Source organism: Micromys minutus, assembly GCF_963924665.1.
Source record: "Micromys minutus genome assembly, chromosome: X".
Taxonomy (NCBI): Eukaryota; Metazoa; Chordata; class Mammalia; order Rodentia; family Muridae; genus Micromys; species Micromys minutus.
The window spans coordinates 2,713,318-2,735,649 of record NC_137970.1 but is presented as its reverse complement, the minus strand read 5'-3'; the positions used below and the strand labels follow the sequence as shown (position 1 = coordinate 2,735,649).

Sequence of the window (22,332 nt, the reverse complement as noted above, 5' to 3'; positions counted from 1 at the left end):
AGTTGCATTTATTGAGAATTTTATATATAGTCATTACATAATATAAAATTTTCTATGTTTTTAAGTATTTTTATATTTGGTTCTTATATCATACCCATGCCTATGTCAAAAGAAAGTATTTGAGTTTTAAGAAAATAATGATTGAAAATCTACTTTTCTGTTTAATGTAATTTTGCTAAGATTTTTTTCTTTTATCGATGAAATTTTATTGGGACTAGATTCTAAAGAGCTCAGAAATCCTAAGCTGATAAGAACTGTCCCTTCTCATCCTATAAAAAAAGCAGTTTTCTTTTGAAATAAAAATCAAATGGTGAAAATTTCCTGTCTCATCTAGTAAACAAGTACTCAGTAGTTTGCATTTCATGATGTGATGGCTCATGACAGATGTATCTGTAAAGACCACATATGTGGACTGTACGGTTTTATTCTGCTGGAACAAATAGGATCACTCATTACAGTCTAGTCCAGTTTTTAACCACCATCATCACCACCATCATAATGCTTAAATAAAGCATCCTTTTGTTATATGAGTACTACATTTTACACTAAATTTAGAAAAAGTTGATGGCAACAAAGAGCCCTTCGTCTCTTCCAGATGATATATTATTCATGTTCTTAGTGTTCAGTCTGTATAATTCTTTCTTTTAATTTATTCTTGGCAATATGGGAAGCAGTAGAAGATATATTCCAACGCTTCACAATATTGGAACTTTAAAAAGAAAACTTATGTGTACATTGAGATATTTTAGATTAGGCTTCTTATTTGGGAAATGGGAACAGGAAAAGGGGTAGGAAGAAAGGCTTTGTGGTCATTCTCTTTCTTCAGCCACCTTCTTTTTAGCTATCTGTGTTTTATGCCTTTTAGGCTAGGCCCTTAACAGCTATGTCTTCATGACTGCTGTTTCTTTTCATGTACTTATTGGTGTTTCTGACTGTAGATAACCCAGCAGATCCCATTATTTGATTCTGGCCAGCAGTGTATCACTCAAGATCTGTGATTTGGACTGATATCACGGCCTTACCAAACCTTGGTTATGCTTTGTATTATAGGATTTAATAGTATTCCCTTCCCATTACTCTAGGTCATATGAGAGTATATTTGATAGAAACCATTCACTTTTAAAAATTTGCCTATTGCTGCTACTCCAGGGTCTAGGGAACATTGTTTTTTTCTTTTTATATTTTGTTTGCTTTTAGTACTTTGTTGTAGTTTGTTGATGGTCTCACTATTATGATCTTGGTTGGTTTTAAATTCATAGCAGTTCTTTGGTGTCAGTTTCTCAATGTGGGACACTGTTAACTGACTTTTAAGACAAGTATATATTGATCATTGTTCTCTTTCCCAGGATGCACCATGATGAAACGTCAAAGACCTGTCAGCAGCAGTGAGAGTTCAGATGAATGTGAGTACAACTAGCTATGCATCTGTGGCCCTTGAAGATCTTTTCTTTGACTTGAGAATAACGTGTTTTATGTTTCCCCCAACAGTTAAAGTATTTCTGAGAAGGAAAGGTCAGAATTCATTTTTATTCTTTGAATTTCATTAGAAATTTATAAATTAAGTAGAATAGATTTTATATGTTATATAGCACTTGGATTTTTCACTTTAAATTTACTTATAACAAAAGCTAGATCTACCAATGCTTTAAGAGAACTTCTCTAGAAAGAAATAAAAAAGTATTGAAAATATAAACTGTAGATCCTGATTTTGATTATAACTAAGGTGGTAAATGTTTGGTTAAGGGTCAATCATTAGTTTGTTTAAAGCCTTACAATAGCCTTTAGGGAAATGCTGACAGGTTATTTATTCCACATTCTTAGTATTTCTAGGATGGCTAGCTGGCTTCCTTCCTTCCTTCCTTCCTTCCTTCCTTCTTTCCTTCCTTCCTTCCTTTCTTTCTTCCTTCCTTTCTTTCTTTCTTTCTTCCTTTTTTGGTAGTTTTTTCTCCAGGAAGAAGACAAATTCAGTTATTCCAAAATATTATGAGACGTGATTATGCCAAGTTGAATCTTCACAGCCACTGTTAAAGCTTTCATAATCAAATAATAACATTTATTAACTAATAAATGTTAAAATCTATTGAGACTCTGGATACCATTGAATAATTTTTTCAGTAGTGTGAGATCTTGTGGTCTTCTGTCATATCTTTCATATATCTAGTTAGTTGACATTTAAAGTATTGGATGATACATTTCAGTATTTTTTTCTAATTATCTTTTGCAGGTCCTTCCACTTCCTTTACTTCTAGCTCAATGTATAGAAAGAAGTCAAAAAATCCTAAGGAACACAAGAAGTCTGCTGAGGTGAGATCAGATATTCAATTTTACACTTAAACACTAGTATCTGCCTCCTGCCAACGTGTTAACAATACCCAGAATTTGTAAATGTGCCAAGTGAAATATATACCAGTGAGCCAGTATAGATAGGATCATTTACTTATCATATTTATTTTCCAAAAAAATATTTTTTCTTTCTCCTTTATAAAAATAGTAACTTTTACACTGATTTTATTTGAAGAATAAGTTTTCAGCTTTACCGTAGTCCTCCTCTAGCTAAGAAATCAAGAAACCTAGACTTGGGATCTCTGAAAGATCCCAAGATCTTATAGCCTAATGTAGGAAAGAGTTAACGTTAGAGGGTAGGAGATAGTGCAATAAATGGATAGGTTAAAAGGTTGTGGATTGTACTTGAATTTAGCAGGTCATAAATACTTTCCTCAGTGGAAATTAAATTATTAGAAATTGACCATATGCATCATTATTTTTACTATAAGTAAAATTCTTTAAGTAGTTATCTGTTTCTGCATTGCAAATAATAACAAGACTAGTGGCTTAAAACAGTATACATCTTATTATCTGTTTCTGTGGTCAGGAATCTATATTGAGTCTGACTAGATTCTGTGTTCATAGTCTTTCAGGGCTGCAACAACTGTGCTCACTGGGATGTTTCTCACTGGGGATTAGAAAAGAATTCACTTTTAAGTTATGGGCAAAATTCCTTTCCTTGAAGCTGAAAGACTCAAGATCCTTGTTTTCCTGTAGTCTTTTGACAGCACTCGGTTCTTAAGGATTTTATAGTTTCCTGCCATCTGGCCTTCTCTCACAACAGGGCTACTTTCTCAGGGGCAGGAAAGAGAATCTTTGTCTCCCATATGCTGAAATAAATTTTATATGACATAATGTGACATCAATGTTTCTAAAAACAAACAGAAAAAGAACCCACATAGCTTTATCATCTAAAACATTTGCCATAGTTTATGGTTAGAAGGAAGTCTTAAGTTCCATGCATTCTAACAGAAATGGAATAACCGATGGGAATTACTTGAAATTCAAGTGTATCCACTAGACAGCATTTCTTCCTTTCTCAGAGGTCACTTGGTCAGATATCTTTGTGGACTTGGTAGAATATCAGAGTATTTTTATAAATGTCTGCCATACAGAAAAGAGTTAGGAGATATAATGTACAAAAACAGGAGTGTTGGGGACTGGAAAGATACCTCAGCAGTTAAGAACACTGGCATTTTTTCCAGAAGGTCTAGGTTTGATTCTCAGGATCCACATGGCAACTCGGTACAGTCTATATTCTACTTCCAGGACATCTTAACACCTTCTGACCTCCTCAGGCAATGGGCACACATATATCACACCCCAACCACACACAGAGATAAGACACTCATACATATAAAATAAAAATAAATTTAAAAAATTTTAAAGAGTACTGTTGAGTGTTCAATAGATGTTTCTCCAGTATGGGTTTTTCTGGGTCTTATAATTAAGGTTTGGGAGAATGTATAACAGAATGAAGATCCTTTCTTATTACATTATTTCAAGGAGGGGTTATCATTTGATGAACATGATGTTTCTCCAGTGTAACTCCAGTATTGCCTCTTTTTTTCCTTTTTCTTGTGCTGTTCACTAAGACAGGCATACTAAAACATGGGGAGGATGTTAGGCAAGGATTCAATTTCTGAAGGAAAGAGTTAGTTAACAAATATATTTGATAGTATTTTGTGCAGATATATGTCTAATATCTTAAATATATATTTCTTCATTGCAAATAATAAGATTAATGGCTTAAATCAGTATACATGTATTATCTCAGTTTCTGTGGGTCAGGAGTCTATAGTAAGTGTGACATGTGTGTGTGTGTGTGTGTGTGTGTGTGTTTGTGTCTGGGTGTGTGTCTGGTCAGATGGCTCAGGGTAAAGGCACTTGCTGCCAAATCTGACAACGTGAATTCTGTCTCCAGAACCCACATGGTAGGTAAAAAGAAGGAGAAAAACAACTCCAGCAAATTGTCCTCTGACATAATACTTGAGGTGTGGTACATACATGCCTACACACATACATGTGTACTGAATGAGTAAATGAAAACAGATTTTAATTATATACATTATTTAAATATGAGCTTATATATTTAATTTATATTTAAGGCTTTGTTTTGAAGCGTTAGGAACTGAACCTAGAGGGCCTTGTGCATACTATGCAAGCACCATATTTTTAATCTACATCCCCATCCTACTTTATGCTTAAAGTTATTATCCTGCATAATTTTTGTGTTTTTAAATGATTCTATTATATCAATAAAATCATCTGTATTTTTCTTTTCAATTCCATCAATTTTAATTCTTATTTATAGTATTTTCTTCAGGTTTGTTTTGTTGGTCTAGATTTTTGACATGAATATCTAGCTATTAGGCAAGTGCTCTACAACTGAGCTCTTGTTTCAGTTATTAATGAGATAGATATTTTTCTTCCTTTTTAGTTGTGGTTATGAAGATCAAACCCAATTCTTTGAGTCTACCACTGAGCTAAATTTTCAAGACTTTTTTTGTAATAAATAAATTTTAGTACTATAAATTTCCCTTTAAATATCATTTTAGCTACAACCTATTTTCATATTTAATTTTAAGTTTGTATTTTATTTGGTGAGTCTGTTGACACACCAATTACAGTACTTTTTGTCAGTAATATGTATGTATGTGTGCGTGTTTTTGTGTATGTGTCTGTGTGTTTTATATTTGATGAGGTTTGCTTTATAGCCCAAGGTAGAGTTTATTTTGGTGATTGGTTGTGCCATGGAAATGTAAATCTAATGTATCAGATCCCATGGGACTGTAGTTATAATTATGTACCCCCAGTGCTGGAAAACAAAGTTTGGTCTTCTGCAAGAACAGCAAGTGCTCTTAACTATGGAACAGTGTCTTTAACTCTATGAATTTTTAAAAATATTTATTCTGTTTGAGATCCTGAATCTCACATTTATATCTTCTGCCAAGTTTGGGGAAAACTGTTATTATTTTTTTAATATTTGTTAAGTTCCATCTTATTGAATCTTTGTGATTTAACAATTTCATGAGTGTTACTTTTGCACAGATTCTTTAACATCTCATTTGTTTCACAAAATCTCAGATGCTATAATTTCTGTTATTCACTGGTTATTTTTGGATGTGTTTTTTTAAGCAGGCATCGAACCACCAAGCCATATCTTCAGCCCTGGTCTATTCTTTTATTAATCCCATTCTCTAGATGAGCTTGACCCAAGAGTTTTTATTTTAAGTATTTTATTATTCCACTCTGAATCTTTTATTTCTTACCCTTTCTTTGTTGAGATATTTTTGCATATATTTTATTTACATTTCAAATGTACACCCTTTCTCGGTTTCCCCTCCATACCCCCTAATCCCATCCCCACTCCCCCTGCTTCTATGAGGGTGTTCACAGACCCACCCACCTTCTACCAACCTTCCTCCCTGACATTCCCCTACACTGGGGCATTGAGCCTTGGTAGAACCAAGGGCTTCTCCCAGTGATGCCCAACAAGGCCATTCTCTGCTACACATGCATCTGGAGCCATGGGTTTATCCATGTGTGCTCTTTGGGTTTAGTCCCTGGGAGCTCTGGTTGGTTGGTATTGTTCTTATGGGGCTAAAAGTCCCTTCAACTCCTTCAATTCTTTCTCTAACTCCTCCATTAAGGACCCAGTTTCTCAGTTCAATGATTGGCTGTGAGCATCTGCCTCTGTATTTGTCATGATCTGGCAGACCCTCTCAGGAGACAGCTATATCAGGCTCCTGTCAGCATGCACTTCTTGGCATCCAACAGTATTGTCTAGGTCTGGTATCTCTATAGGGGCTGGATCCCCAGATGAGGCAGACTCTAGATGGCCTTTCTTTCAGTCTCTGCTCTAACCTTTGTCTCCTTATTTCCTTCTGAGAATATTTTTGTTCCTCCTTCTAAGAAGGACTGAAGCATCCTCACTTTGGTCTTCCTTCTTCTTGAGCTTCATGTGGTCTGTAAATTGTATCTTGGGTATTTCAAGCTTTGGGGCTAATATCCACTTATCAGTGATTGATACCACAGTATTTTTGTGATTGGGTTACATCACTCAGGATATTTTCTAGATCCATCCATTTGCCTAAGAATTTTGTGTGGTCATTGTTTCTAATAGCTGAGTAGTACTCCATTGTGTAAATGTACCACAGTTTTTGTATCCATCCCTCTGTTGAAGGACATCTGGGTTCTTTACAGTTTTGGGCTATTATAAATAAGGCTTCTATGAATATAGTGGAGTATGTGTCTTTGTTGCATTTTAGAGCATCTTTTGGGTATATGCCCAGGAGTGTATAACTGGGTCCTCAGGTAGTACTATGTCCAATTTTCTGAGGAACCTGAAAGAATGATTTCCAGAGTGGTTGTACCAGTTTACAATCACATCAACAATGGAGGAGTGTTCCTCTTTCTCCACATCCTTTCCAGCATCTGCTGTCACCTGATATTTTGATCTTAGCCATTCTGACTGGTATGAGGTGGATTCTGAGGTTGTTTTGATTTGCATTTCTCTGATGACTAAAGATATTGAACTTTGCTTTAGGTGTTTCCTAACCATTTGGTATTCCTCAATTGAGAATTCTTTGTTTAGCTCTGTACCCCATTTTAAATAGGATTATTTGATTCTCTAGAGTCTAACTTCTTGAGTTCTTTGTATATATTGGATACTAGCCCTCTATCAGATGTAGGATTGTCAAAGATCTTTTCCTATTCTGTTGGTTGCTGTTTTGTCCTAATGACCATGTCCTTTGCCTTACAGAAGCTTTGCAATTTTATGAGGTCCCATTTGTATCCAGCCACTTTTCTGGAGTTGTTTATCAGCTGTAGGAGTTCTCTGGTGGAATTTTTGGAGTCACTTACGTATACTATCATATCATCTACAAATTGTGATATTTGGACATCTTCCTTTCTAATTTGTATTCCTTTGACTTCTTTTTGTTGTCTAATTGCTCTGGCTAGTAGTTCTAGTACTATATTGAATAGGTAAGGAGAGACTGAGCTACCTTGTCTAAAGTACAGTCTTAACTAAGACAAGCAAAACTGTTCACTTTCAGTGTACTATGACACTACCTTAGTTTAAGCATCTATGATCCCTTCAATCTTAAATTTTGCATATGTACAAAATCATTTTCAATCTAAATGGATGGGCTTGAGATATACCAAAAAAAGATTGGCCCAAAGCAAGACTGGGTTTAACATCAGGACAACACCAAACCATGTAGCTTCCAACATCTGGAACTTGTGATAATGTAGCCTCCAATGGACTTGGGCATCCCTGCCCCTCCAGTGCTTCTGCCCATAGCACTTATAATTTATCTATTAGGATAGCTCCACTTTATATCTGTAGCTATCTATCCTCAGCTGATGTTCTTTACATTTCTAACATCCCAAGGTCTGCATTGCAATTTGGGCCTCTGTTATATTTTCTAAGTGACTTCTCAGGTACTCCTTGATTCTACATGCTCCCTAGCCTCAGCAGCTTCGAAAACCTCTTTAACAACTTCGTTCTTGCATTTTTCATGACTACAAAACCCTCATCATGTGGTTGATGCTGCCAATTCTACTGTCAGATCAAGATGTATTCTGGCCCCATCTACAACACTAGGTGGCTGCTGAAACTGGAAAAACATTTCATAGAACTTGCTTTTGAACTAAGAACCCACACCATAGTGGCATTTTCTCTCTTACAATTGAATTTGCATTTTTATCATTGGAACCTTTGATGACAGAGTCTTACCTTTCCTGCAGTCCCAATTCAAATTTGAGGTTTCTTTTTAAAAGTACATTTCTCCTTATCCACCTTGTGTATGACTTGAAAGCTGTTAATGTTTTTCTCATCAAACTGGATATTTTTAATAGGTCTCTATTAACAGTTTAGGACTAAGATCAATGAGCAGTAACCATAACATTGCCTAGATATATTTATTATGTTGCCCTTAAATTTCCTCCACCAAACAACTTATTCCATCATTTTTAAATTTAGCCTAACTTGTGTTTTTAGGATATGGAAAGAATACAGCCAGACTCTTTGCCAGAATGTAATAAGAGTAACCTTTAGCTCAAGTTTTCAGTAGGGTCCTTGTTCTCTTTTGAAATCTCTTGAAGTAAACCTCCACTGTGCTTTTATTTCTCTTGGCTTTTTTTTTTTTTTTTTTTTTTTTTTTTTTTTTTGGTTTTCTAGATTCCCACCAAAATGCTCATTAATTTTTGGTTACAATATTCCAGGGTTTCTCTAGTTCATAGCTCTAAACTCTTTCACATTATCCCTGAAATCCAGTTTAAAAGGCCCATGAGCCACATAGGTTTATCATAGCAACATAACCACTCCTGGTACCAGAGTTTTATTTTACTTTCCTTGTTGTGAAAAGTACTTGAAAGAAAAACTTCAGAAACTGAAATTTATTTTGGCTTAAACCTTGTGAGTACATTATGCTAAGCCAGAGAAGACATGGAGATTGGCTTTTCTTTTTTAACTTTTACATTTATCACCATCATCATTTGTGTATGTCTGTGTGCATGCATATGCACAATTGTGGGCACATGTATTCTATGGTGTGAATATAGAAGTTAGAGGAAAGCTTTGAGGATTTGATTCTCTCCTACCATGACTTCTAAAAATCAAACTCAGGTTATCAGGCAAGCATAACAGATGCTTTGCTCCATTAAAGCTATCTCAATGCCCCATCTCATTTTTTTCCTTTTATTCAGTTAGGGTTCACCGCCTGTGGGATAGTGCTGCCCACATTAATGGTGGGTCTTCCCTCTTCAGTTAAGCTTCTTATACCACTCTCACAGATTTCCCAAAAATAAATCCTCTAAGTTATTCTAAATTTAGTGAAGCTGAAAATGAAGATAAGACATCAAATTAGGATAGATGGAAAATTTGGAAATTAAAAGACAGGCTTCCTGTACATATGAAGCAATTCCTTCATTTATTTATAGCTGGTGTAAACTTAGAATGAACTGCCTTTTAGTCAGTGAGCTGTTAGAGTAGTTGAGTAAAAGGAATCTTTTGGTCAGCTGTCTAGAAATATACTTGCGCATGCTTTTTGTGAGTCTTAGCCTGTATTCAGTTTTCAATAATTCTCTATATTGCTTTTTTGTTTGGGCATTTTTGTCTTATTTTTTATTTATTTTGTGTTTTGTTTTTGTGTTCTTTTTAAGGACAGAGAGAGACAGAGACAGACACATACACACACAAACACACACACAGACACACACACACACACACACACACACACAGATGGGGGGAGGGGGAGAACAAGAACAAATACATAAAGCTGGGTTAACAGGGAGATGAGGAGGACCTGAGAAGACTTTTAAAGGGGTAAAACATGATCAAAATATATTGTATGAAAAATATATAAAAAAGAGCTACATACAGTCCCCTAGCCCCGGTAATACCTGACAATAAGCAGTTTAAGTAAGGGTTTATGTTGGGTCACAGTTTGAGGCTATCATGGCCTGGATGTCATGATAGCATCATCTTGAGGCTGTGGTTACATTACATTGGCAGCCAGGAAACCGAAAAAGAGGAATACTTCTGCTCAGCCTGGTCTTTTCTTTATATTCAGTTCAGGACTCATTCAAGGAGTGGTGCTATCTACCTCAACTAAGCCAATCTAGAAACTGTCATAAACATTCCCTGAAGTTTGTCTACTACCTGTTTTTAGATCCTGTCAAATTGACAGTATTAACCATCACACATTGCAAACTAATGGACTTTCTTTTTCCTGGTAGCTATGCAGAGTTCTCTACAACACTAGGCCAAGTTAATTTATTTGCCTTTGATTTTGATGAATGAAACTAAACAAAAAAATTTAATTAAGAAAACATTGAAACTTGAAGTCCAAAAAAATTTCAGTATGGTGAACCAACCATCTGCCATGCTCTTAGCTTACAAGCACTTTTGACAGGTTTTTACTTTCTACAAATTGTACAGCAATATTTTTTTTCAGAATTTTGTCCATACTTATGTAAAATGTGAGCCCTGAAATAATTAGCATGGCACTGAAAGAACAGCATATATGTTTTTTCCTTTTTTCTTTTTTTTTTTTTTTTTTTTTTTTGCATATTCCTGTCTGGACCTCTTTTTTAGTTTATATATAATTTTATTTTTCTACGGTAATAAAGAGATAATTAGTTCATTTATGTTATTTTTGAGTTTGTTTATATGATGGATTTCTGTATATTGAACCATACCTGCATCACTGGGATGAAGCCTACTTGATCATGGTGAATGATTGTTTTGATGTGTTCTTGGATTCAGTTTGCAAGAATTTTTTTGAGTATTTTTGCATCAGTATTCATGAGAGAGATTGGTCTGAAGTTTTCTTTCTTTGTAGGGTCTTTGTGTGATTTAGGGATGTGCGTAATTATGGCTTTATAGAATGAATTGGGTAGTGTTCCTTCTGTTTTTTATTTTGTGGGCTTCTTATAAAACCATATAGAACATATTTCCATAAGCAGATTTGTAAAGTAGGAACACATTGCTTATACAATGTCACTTGATGTTATGGCCTTTTTAGACTTTGTAATCACTTGATATATTTTATAAAAAGGCTAGAGAGCACTTTTACTGTTCTTGTAGAGGAACTGGGTTCAGTTCCCAGCATGTACATAGCAGCTCTCAACAACCTGTAATTCAGAGTTTCAAGGGATCAGATACCCTTTACTTCTCTGTGGGCTCCAGGCATGTGGTGCATATACATTTATGGAGGCAAATACTCATACCTTTTTAAAAAAAGAATGTCACTTGGAGCTATGGTCAAATATTTAGCTGTAGTTTTCTTCTCCAGATCTAAGATATGGTTTATATTGCTACCATTCCCCAAAGACAATAGTTATTATAAACTGTCACTGCTACTTAACCACTGGCTCATTAGAGGCACTCTAGTAATTTATAAAAATGGATTGTAGTGTTTAGCAAAACGATGATTTATTCTCTTTTCCTAATCAGAACACTGAGTAATATGCAAAACATGGTAAACAGATATGTCTGTGACCTCTTATCTACTTACATAAAGTAAATCATTTATATGTAGCAAATCATCAATTTTTTTCTTCTTGTAGCTTTAGCTGAAACCCTGTGCATTACCCAGTTAATTTTAATTTGCCAGGATTCTCAGTAAGATCATTTTGTTGCCACCTGACAGCCTTTGTGTTTAACACAGACTTTTTCCATGTTGTGCCCTAAAAAATTTTTCCTAAGTGAAACTAACAAGACATTTTTATTTGTCTTTACAACTTAGGAAATGGGGTGAGCTCTTCCTCATTTATATGGCACCATTTAATTATGTGATATTTTGACCTTATACTCTGTAAAAAATGACCTCAATTTAAACTTGACTTTAGCCCCTGAGAATTCTTTACTTTATTGGATTATACTATGTACTTCTACTTTCTTTCTTTCTTTTTATTTAATCTTTTTTTTACAGTTGTTATCCCTCTCCTGGTCTGCCCTCCAACTTTTTCCCATCCCATACCTTACCCCTATCCCCATCTCCAAGGTGTCACTGAGGCCAGATCAGGCAGTTCCCTGCTATGTATATGTTGGGGGCCTCATATCAGCTGGTGCATGCTGCCTGGTTGGTGGTCCAGTGTCTGAGAGATCCCAGGGGTACAGGTTAGTTGAAACTGCTGGTCTTTCTATAGGTTTGCCCTCCTCCTCAGCTTCTTTTGCCTTTTCCTAATTCAACCATGGGGGTCCCTGACTTCTGTCCATTGGTTGGGTGATTTGTTCAGCTGCTTGTTTGGCTTCTCAGAGGCCAGCCATGCTAGGCTCCTGTCTGTTAGTACACCATAGTGTCAGTTATAGTGTCAGGCCTTGGTGCCTCCCCCTGAACTGGATTTCTATTTGGGCCTATCACTCGGACCTCCTTTCCCTCAGTCTCTTCTCCATTTTTGTCCCTGCAGTTTTTTCAGACAGGAACAATTCTGGGTCAGAGGGTTTGACTGTGGAATGGCAACCCCATCCCTCCACTTGATGCCTGTCTTTCTACTAGAGGTGGAATCTACAAGTTTTCTCTCCCCTCTGTTGGGCATTTCATCTAAGGTCCCTCTAAGGTCCTGAGAGTCTCTCACCTCCCAAGTCTCTGGTACATTGTAGTGTGTGTGTGTGTGTGTGTGTGTGTGTGTGTGTGTGTGTGTGTGTGTGTGTGCGCGCGCGCATATGCGCACGCACGCTTGGGTTGGTTTCTTTATGTAGTTCAAAATCATAAATTCACCTCTAACATCTTAAAATTAAACTTTATAGAAACAAAAGTTCAAACATTCAAACTGGAGTAGTTTGCAGGGAGCACTCAGAAAGGGAGTTTTGTTGTCTAATTGAGAATATTGGTAGAGATCATTCAGTGGAGAATAAAGAATGTTTAAACCAGGATTCCATTCTGGCCAACATGTTAGTTATGATTGTGGTTTATACATGAGAAGAAATTACTAAATACATCTTATCCTGGGCTAAACAAGGCTTGGCCTATAACTCAAGGGGAGAATCAAAGCATGTACGTGAAAAAATACAACTAAACTGTCTAGAGGATCTCCTTACTTCCTACCTCCCGTCTATTTCCATTCTTTCTGCTGGGCCTCAGGGTTTCAGTCCTGTCCCCCTCCCCCAATACCTGATCATGTTCCCCCTTTCCCTTCCTTGTCCCCTCTCCCACACAGGTCCCTCCCTCCCTCCCCCCCCATTGCTTTCTTTTCTCTCCCAAGTGGGATTGAGGCATCTTTGCTTGGGCCCTTCCTCTTGTTAACCTTGAGTTCTGTGGATTGTATCCTGGGTATTCTGTACTTTTATCGGATCATACTTCCACTTTCATTTTACATAGGACTTGGACATTCTTCTTTAAGAGACTTGATAACCATCAAAGACTTAAAATTTGCTTGATAGCCTCTCTTCCCTTAATCTCCTAGAAATCTGGGTATATTTATCCTAGTCCTATAGTGGTATGATTTTTCATATAAAACATTGTATGTATGCTTTCATGTAAAAATGATTCTTTCTTGCTTAGATGTTAACTGGACATTCATTATCAAAATCATTGCCATGTTAGCTTAAGGATTTGTGTTACACCTTTTTGTTCTTTTGGTGATAAGGCAGAATTGCAAGTTGGCTTCATAAATACTTAAATTGTACTTCCTGACTAATTTACATGAGTCCAAACTGTAATTGTATACATTAATCATTGCCTGACCTCCAACATTTGAACTTCTCAACTAGAGTTCTCTGAAAGATATCTTCACCAGGAGTCTTTTACCTGCCACACTATACTTACTCTTTTTATTCTTGAGTAATTGATTGATAGTGAAAAATACTGATCAGCTTGCTAAGATAAAGTTCTGAGTATAAAGATAAGTAGAACAAAATGCCCTCATGTGTGCATGTGAGTAAAAAATACACATCTGGTGGAGAAAGAAACATAGCAAATATAGCATAATGAGTGTAATTTTAAATATGATACAGCTGAAAGGCTCTGCATGATAATTCATGTCTGTAACACTCGGCAGTTGAGACAGAATTGCTGTAACTTTGAGACCAGGCTGGGCTACATAAAGTCTTAAACCCTGCTTTATAAAATACCAAACAACAGAATGGGAGCATGGATATTTAGCTCAGTGGCAGAACATTTACCTGGCAGGTATGAAGCCAAGGGCTGAATCTCTTATTACTACAGGGGGGAATGTTTAAACATCTTAAATTATCAGAGAGATTAAATAAATGAGAAAAAAATTTTAAATGAGGAAATGCCTAAGTATAATCCTAAATTATCAGCAGATATTTGTTTCTTTGAGTGGAGGGTTGTTTCTTTTACTTAAAAAGAAAAAGTTCCTTTGGAATAAACTATATTGCTTATTTAAATTCAAGGTGCCAACAACAATAGCTATATCATTATTATTATTATTATTATTATTATTATTATTATTATTATTATTATTATTGAAGGACTCCTACCCTTTATTATCCAGAAGATCTGGATTTTCTCTTCTTGTGTCAAATCTTCCCAAACATAAATTGACCCACTCATTTAGAAATTAGGAAATGTTTGTATTGGAAATACATGGTGAGAAGGAATGATCTTTTTAAAAAAGAACATTAAATGGTATCAGTTTCAAAGTGATTTCAAAGTATATGCATTGTATCTTCCCAGGTATTCCGAAAGGACCTCATCAGTGCCATGAAAATTCCTGATTCTCACCATGTTAATCCTGACAGCTATTACCTCTTTACTGATACATGGAAGGAAGAATGGGAAAAAGGAGTCCAAGTACCAGCCAATCCAGACTCTGTTCCAATACCTTCTCTCAGGTATTGACATATTTACAACTTTGACTTAGGGAAAAATCTCTCTTGGTTTTCTTTGTATTTCTTGGGGAGAAACTTAAGAGTGACTGACTATACATTTCTAACACATGAAGTTAATTTAACTCACAAATATACCATGTAATGATTGATGAATACATTCCAGCTCGTTTATCTAAAAGATTCATAAGATGAAATTTTTTGAAGTACAATCTATATTTAGGAAAAGGTCTTAGACCCCAGCGTTTCTATATCTGACTCAGCCATCAGTAGCATTTATTAGTTTTTAAAGAGATAACTTTCTCTTAGGAAATTTCTTCAGTATAACTGGAGCCTCATTAGTGATGGTACTAATAAGTGACTAAAAGATATAGCTTCTAAAACACAAACTACATGACCTTGTTAAGGTAGAAAGAAATTGATTTTTTTTTTGTGGAAAAATAGTTTTTATCTTAGAGGAAATATTAAGCTCTTCAAGAGTAGTGCTGGCTTTAGAAGCCATTTTGTCCTACTGGTTTTGGTGTTGTTACCAGTGCTTTACCCAAGTCTGAAATGAAGTAAGATGCTCAATATAAGTTTGAATGAATGTAAGAATGAATAAATAGAAGATACAGCCCAGATAAAGAGCTGGTAGAACCTGTTGGCTACTATTAGAAAGTATAGATCTTACAGTACTTTTATTTCTACCACTTTTAAAAAATTATTTTATTGGATATTCTCTGTATTTACATTTCAAAAGTTATCCCCTTCCCCCTTCCCCACACTCATCCCCCCCTCCACTTGCTTCCAAGAAGGTGCTCCCTCTCCCAATCACCCTCTTCACTTCAGTGACTTGGCATTCACCTACACTAGGAAAACAAGCCTTCACTGGACCAAAGGCCTCTCCTCCCATTGATGTCAGACAATGTTATCATCTGCTACACATGCAACTGGGGCCATGGGTCTCTCCATGTGAGCTCAATGGTTGGTGTTTTAGTCCCTAGGAGCTGTGGAAGGTTTGGTTACTTGATAACGTTGTTCTTCCCATGGGGTTAAAAACCCTTTCAGCTCCTTCAGTCCTTTCTCTGGCTCCTTCATTGGGGTCCCTGTGTTCAGTCTGATGGTTAGCTGCAAGCATGCTTAGCTATAACTGTATGACTCTGGCAGAACCTCTAATGAGGCATCCATATCTGGTTCCTGCCAGTAAGCACTTCTTGGCATCAGCAAAGGTGCTTGGGTTTAGTGGCTGCATATGGGATGATTCCCCAGATGAGGCAGTCTCTGATCTTTTCTTCAATCCCTGCTCCTCTATTTGTCCCTTTATTTCTTCCTGTGAGTGTTTTGTTCTCCCTTCTAAGAAGGACATTCTGATCTTCTTTCTATTTTGAGCTTCATAAGATCTGTGAATTGCTTCTTGGCTATTCAGAGCTTTTGGGGCTAGTATCTGAGTATCAGTGAGTGCATACCAAGTGTGTTCTTTTGTTACTGGGTTATCTCACTCAGGAAGATACTCTCTAGGTCCAAACATTTGCCTAGGAATTTCATGAAGTCATTGTTTCTAATAGCTGAGTAGTGCTCTATTGTGTAAAAGTACCACAATTTCTGCATCCATTCCTCTGTTGAAGGACATCTTGGTCCTTTTCAGCTTCTGGCTATTATAAATAAGGCTGCTGTAAACATGGTGGAGCATGTGTCCTTGTTATATATTGCAGCATCTTTTAGGTATATGCCCAGGAGTGGAATAGCTGGGTCTTCAGCTAGTACCATGTCAAATTTTCTGAGGAACCACCAGACTGATTTCCAGAGTGGTTCTACCAGCTTGCAAGCCCACCAACAGTGGAGAAGTGTTCCTCTTTCTCCGTATCCTCACCAGCATCTGCTGTCACCTGAGATTTTGATCTTAGCCATTCTGACTGGTGTGAGGTGGAATCTCAGGGTTGTTTTGATTTGCTTTTTGCCTGATGAATAGGGATGTTGAACATTTCTTTAGGTGCTTCTCAGGCATCCAGTATTCCTCAGTTGAGAAGAAACAACACAACTGTTTGTTTCCTGAATTTTCTTTTTCTCCCAGATTCTGGAGAAGGTGACAACCAAGAAGTACGAGGCAGCAATGATTTAAAAAAAAAAAAAAAAAACTAAGAGGCTTCCTAGTGACTGGGAAAGAGATACCCTATCAAGTCAGAAATCTTTCAGTTTGTTCATCGATAGCCAATTCATGAAATATACTTTGTGCTATTATTCTACCCTCTTCTCTAGCACATTTGTATACAGTAAGGAGCCTAGACTTTATTTTAACTCTTCAGGGGTAATCAACCTGTCTAGGGTTGTAGCAGAAGACAATATTCTCATCTTTACCTGATAGTAATGATTCCTTCTTCCCTGACTGTGTTAATCAAGGCCATTTGGTCATTCTTACTAATCTCAATTAGGGGTATTGGTGAAGGTCTAGTGGGAGCCACAACTTCAAGTCACACCCCATAAGTAACAGAAAATCCCTGTCATATAGAGTAAGTGGTAAACTACAGCTTCTTGGCAATAACAAGACAGTGTCTTCTACCCCAACTCTGATGACCAACCATAATTGTTTTCTAGGAAGCCAGCCAAAAATAAAAGTTTAAATAAGGTTTTATAATATCCCAGAAATATAGGTTTCAATAATAAACGACTCATCAAGAATACTCCAAGGGGGCCAGGGCAGTAGTGGTAAAATCCTTGCCAAGGATTCAGCCCTTGAATTCAATTCTCAGTACCAACATAGACATACACATGGAATGGTTCAACAGTAAATATTCTAAGAAATAAGTTTTTTTGAGACATCCTTGGGATTATCTTTTACTGTTTATTGTCCTATAACCCATATTTAATATCTATATGCAGGAAATCCTGACTCTACATACAAAATACATGCAGATTTTATGTATTAATTTGAAAGGAAAATGCCCCTCAATGATGCATGGCTACACAAGCCTGCCTTTTAACTTCACTGCAGTCTTTGGGCATCTAGACCTCCTAGGCCACTTCCCTCTACCTCATAACTTTCCACATCTTTTTCCATTTTAGGCTACAGAATCTACCACTCTTGATTTTGATTATGGAAATTGAGTAAGATATGCAATGTATAGAGCATTTTCATACATACTTATGCTATTTGAAGTTTAAAGATGGTCCCTAGTGTTCCTTTTTCCATTATAAGTGTCAGTGTTTATAGTAAATTGCCCCCAAGCTCAGAGCATTTGGACTTTAAGTTTGAATACCACACAGTAGCTGGAAATAGGGATTAGAAACATTTTAAAGGCCTCCTCACAAATGTGCCTGTGTCCTTAGACTGACATGACATGACAATTACATTGGGCTTGACTCCTTCATAATCTAACAGTCTCAGCACAGTCATATTTCTTATAGATTTCAGGCAAAAAACTCTGAAGTAGCCCTGTACCTTCCTGACAGCCAGATCAAGGCTGCACTCCTTTTTATGACCCAGCTTGCAGTGCTCATATTTCCTCTGCTGGTTCAAACTATCATATGCTACTTTCTATTGAAAGGGAGGAGAAGAAATAATCTTCAGAACTTGAAGACCAGAGTCACATTATAAGAGAATATGTGAAATTTGGAAAATGTTATTATGTCATGGAAGTGGAACTGTCTCATCCACTAAGTCATAGAGACTTTGTAAGAAAATGTCATCACAAAGTAACAAGATTAACAAGGGGCATTTGTGAAGACTATGCCTAAACATGCATTTATGCAGTCAGGGGTTGTGGTTCACTCCTATAGTCCAGCACTGAGAAAGCAAATACAGAAGAATCAACATGAGTTCAAGGATAGCCAGGGCTTCATGGTGAGTTTACCAAGTTGAGACTGTATTTTAAAAGGAAAAAAAAGGCAGTTTTATAAGAGATTTACTTAATAGTTGATTTTAAGATACTTATTTCAGATTTTTTAAAAAATGTATGATAGTTTGATATTTACATAGTTTCTATTGTTTACAAATAGTTCTATGCAGTCACTAGGAAACATAATCTCTCTACCTTTCAAATATCTAGACCAATTCAAAAGTCCCTGAGTGGTCACTGTCACTAAGATGCTTTGAGAGGCTTTAGGTCAGAAAAAAATAGTAGTAGTTGTTTCATTTTCAGTGACTCCTCAGTGACACAACAGTGTCCACTTGGACATGACTTAGTAGCATTCCAGCCATTTTGTCCTACATGTCTGAAGAACAAGTAAATAAATCTTTCCATAGATCTATGGTTGTGGGTCCTTTAACAAAAGCCAGTCATCTTAGAAAGCTACTGGAACATTCAGTTATACTAAAGGGTCTAAATTGAAATCTAGGCTTACCTTGTCCTGCTAGAATTACTTAGATCTCTAGGTTTGTGAACATTGACTGATTTGTGTGGCTGCCAAAGAAAATCATAGGAGTATCCCAGGCTTTCCTCTAAAGCAGTGGTTTTTAACCTGTGGGTCCAGACTCCCTTAGCCATCACATATCAGATACTTAGAATTTATAACAGTAGCAAAATTACAGTTATGAAGTAGCAACTAAATAATTGTATGTTTGGTACTCACCACATATGAAACTGTATTAAATGGTCTCAGCAGAAAGGTTGAGAACCACTGCTCTAAAGCTGTAGCAGTCACATACACACTTAAAACAAAAGACACTCTTAAGTGTGCCTTTTGATAACCAAATGTTTTAGAGTGCATGTGTGCATCTCTCTCTCTCTCTCTCTCTCTCTCTCTCTCTCTCTCTCTCTCTCTCTCTCTCTCTGTGTGTGTGTGTGTGTGTGTGTGTGTGTGTGTGTGTAAATGAAGCTGTTTCTAAAAAGTCCTAAGCTGGAGCTGCTAACACATCTGTCATCCCAGCCCTTGGGAGGCTGTCCTCTAGGCATGGTATTCCAGTATTCAGGAAGCAGAGGCAGGAGGATCTCTGTGAGTAGGAGATGATCATGAACAGCATAGAAAATTCCAGGATAGCAAGGATTATATAGTAAGACCCTGTCTCAAATATCCAAAGTAACATTTTTACAGATTTTCTCTGTTATAAGTTCAGCAACTTCTTGTAAACTTACATTAATTTGACCTTTTACCCATGTGTTTTCTTGCATTTGGTGTTACTGTTTCAGTTCTCAGATTCAGACTTTTGCTCACTATATTTAATGAAAGATGACTGAGATGATATCACCATTCTAATTATCATTATGATAAACTTTGCACTGAAATATGTACACTCAGAAAATATAGAATGCATAATTGTATACCTGAATGAATTTTCATGAATTAAACATATTCATTTAACTGCCACTCAGATCAAGAAATAGAGCATTACCAACACCCCAGAAGCCTTTCTTCTGCTCCCTGCCAGTAACTGACCTCCCTCACCGTAGGTAACAGTTTTGCCAGTTTTCGAACTTCATATAGATAGAATCCTATAGTATGTATTCATTTGAGACTGGATTGTTCATCATTATGCTTGTTCATCCATGCCGTTGCATGTAGTAGTTCATTAAGTTTTCACTCATGCATCATATTTCATTGTGTGAATATGTCAGTTTATTTATCCATTCACCCTCAATAGGCATTAAGGTTGTTTCCAGCAATTGCAGAAACTAAACCTTTTTACTTATTTTTCGTGTCTGTGAGTTTTATTAAGTATATACCTAGGAGTAGATTTGTTAGGTCAAGGCCATCTATATTTTTATATTGGATACCTTATAATTGTGCCATCTACTGCCAAAGTAGCTTATGTTTATGCACAAGGTAGCAGCATTATAATGGGTCTGTTTGCTTCAGCTTCTTCCCATCATTTAAACCTTCATAGATTAGTTTGGTGTCAGTCTTTTAAATATTAGCCATTTTAATAGATAACAGCGATTGTGATTGCAATATCTGTGATAACTAATGAGATTGAGAGCTTTTAAATTCTTTATTTGCCACAAAGTAGCCTTATTTGTAAAGTGTTTAAATCTTTCCCCTAATTTTTAATTGGATTATTTTTCTTTTCCAAATTGACTTGTTAGATTTTAATATACATGTAAGCCCTTTGTTGCCTACCTTTAGTTGCAAATACCTACTCCATGAATTGCTTTTTTTCCTCTCTTTTAATAACCGAGTTTTAGTATGTGTTTTTTCAGTCTTTTCCTTTTGTATTTGGTGACATTTGTGTTTCATTTAAAATACCTTTGCCTACTCTGATGTTATAAATATATTCTCCTTTGTGTTCTTCCAGAAGCTTTTTTTAAACATAAGCTTCATTCAAGAAATTTTATAATGTACATTTTCCCTTGTTTGAAATGTAAATACATAAATATTCAATATAAAGATTTTTAAAAGCTAATTTAAAGTACTTTAAATGAATCATTAGCTATAAAGTCTTTTTTTAGAAAAAGACATATTATGGGAAAAAAATTAAACATTCTATAATTGCCTGGTAAGGCCATGCACCAAAGAAGTGCATTATATTTGATCTTAAAGTCTCTGGAGAGCATATGTTTTATCCTTTTAAGTTGGAAACAGGCCTTTGAATACAGTTCCCAAAATTTTAGCTTCAATTAATGCTTAAGGTTTCTGCATTTTCGTCAGATATTTACTATTTTTGGCTTCAAATTTCCATATTATATAAAAATTTAGATTTACAAATATATAGTTACTAACTATTCAAAATAAATTAATTATTTGGAATCTTGGGCTTTGGGAAGAATGCTTAGAAGAAAATATCTACTCTCTACACATACATGATCAACTATATATTGCATCTATATATTACATGTATTGATATGCTTGATAACCCTTCTACATGTATAATGACTCTATAATGAAATTAACTCTCAAATCCTTCTAGGGAAATGGTTTTCATTATTTTATAATAATCTCTCTCTCTCTCTCTCTCTCTCTCTCTCTCTCTCTCTCTCTCTCCTCTCTCTTTCCCTCTCCCCCTTTTTCTCCCCCACCCAGTGACCCTGTTCTTTAAAATTGCCAGGAAATAATAATTCAGATTTCCTCCTGGTTTTATTTTTCTGATGCCTCATCTGTTATTTAAACTATCAAAGAATAAGTTGTGGGCATGAATTTTTTTCATTTTTTTCCTTTGGTTGGTTTTCTTGCCTTGGGTTCTTGAATATCAAGAGCGCTATGGATTTGCTCAAGCTCACTGTAAAAGTTGATGCAACAATAGGAATTTTTCATTCCATCATGTTGCCCTGGCTCAGATCTCTGGCTGCTCTCATATATGTTGGGAAATGCCTTGAGTTTTGTGAAAGTCTATGATCTCTCATTTTAACTCATTTGCATAATGAAAATAATTAAGAATACAGCAATTGCTAATGTTACCAAAACCTGATTTTATCATATAATATACTAAATACTTTATTTCATATAGGCATAATAATCTTACCAGTTTGATATTATTTTAATAATTTCTTATTGTTTTCTCTACTTTTTTGCAACAAAACTGAACCTTATCTAAATTAAGACCACTTTACAAATGAATGGCAAAAACAAAATCATGCTTGTGTATATATAAAACCTGTGCTCTGCACTACTATCTAGTGTTCTATCTGTGGAGGAAAACCATGGGTTTTGCTGAGGTAAATTAATGCTACATTTGTGAAGATAATACTTACTACCAGATTTTTTTCCTTCTAAATATACTTGGTGACTATTGGACTAAGAACATATAACACATTAACATTTCTTAGAATAAATGATAGTAGGGTCTCAGATATGTG

General features: G+C 35.9%; 1 protein-coding gene across 2 annotated transcripts in view; it reads left to right on the top strand.

The window, feature by feature from the left end:
- Positions 1-1,354: 1,354 nt before the first annotated feature.
- Positions 1,355-22,332, top strand: part of JADE3 (jade family PHD finger 3) — a gene marked incomplete at both ends in the record, with an annotated part of 49,172 nt that continues 28,194 nt past the window's right edge. The window contains 4 exons of one of the 2 annotated variants that reach the window (XM_080910796.1): positions 1,355-1,403; positions 2,225-2,304; positions 14,478-14,635; positions 19,915-19,992. In XM_080910796.1, the coding sequence (XP_080766922.1) occupies positions 1,355-1,403; positions 2,225-2,304; positions 14,478-14,635; positions 19,915-19,992 (365 nt within the window). The remainder of the gene's footprint in view (positions 1,404-2,224; positions 2,305-14,477; positions 14,636-19,914; positions 19,993-22,332) is intronic. The other variant, XM_080910797.1, reaches the window with a different exon arrangement.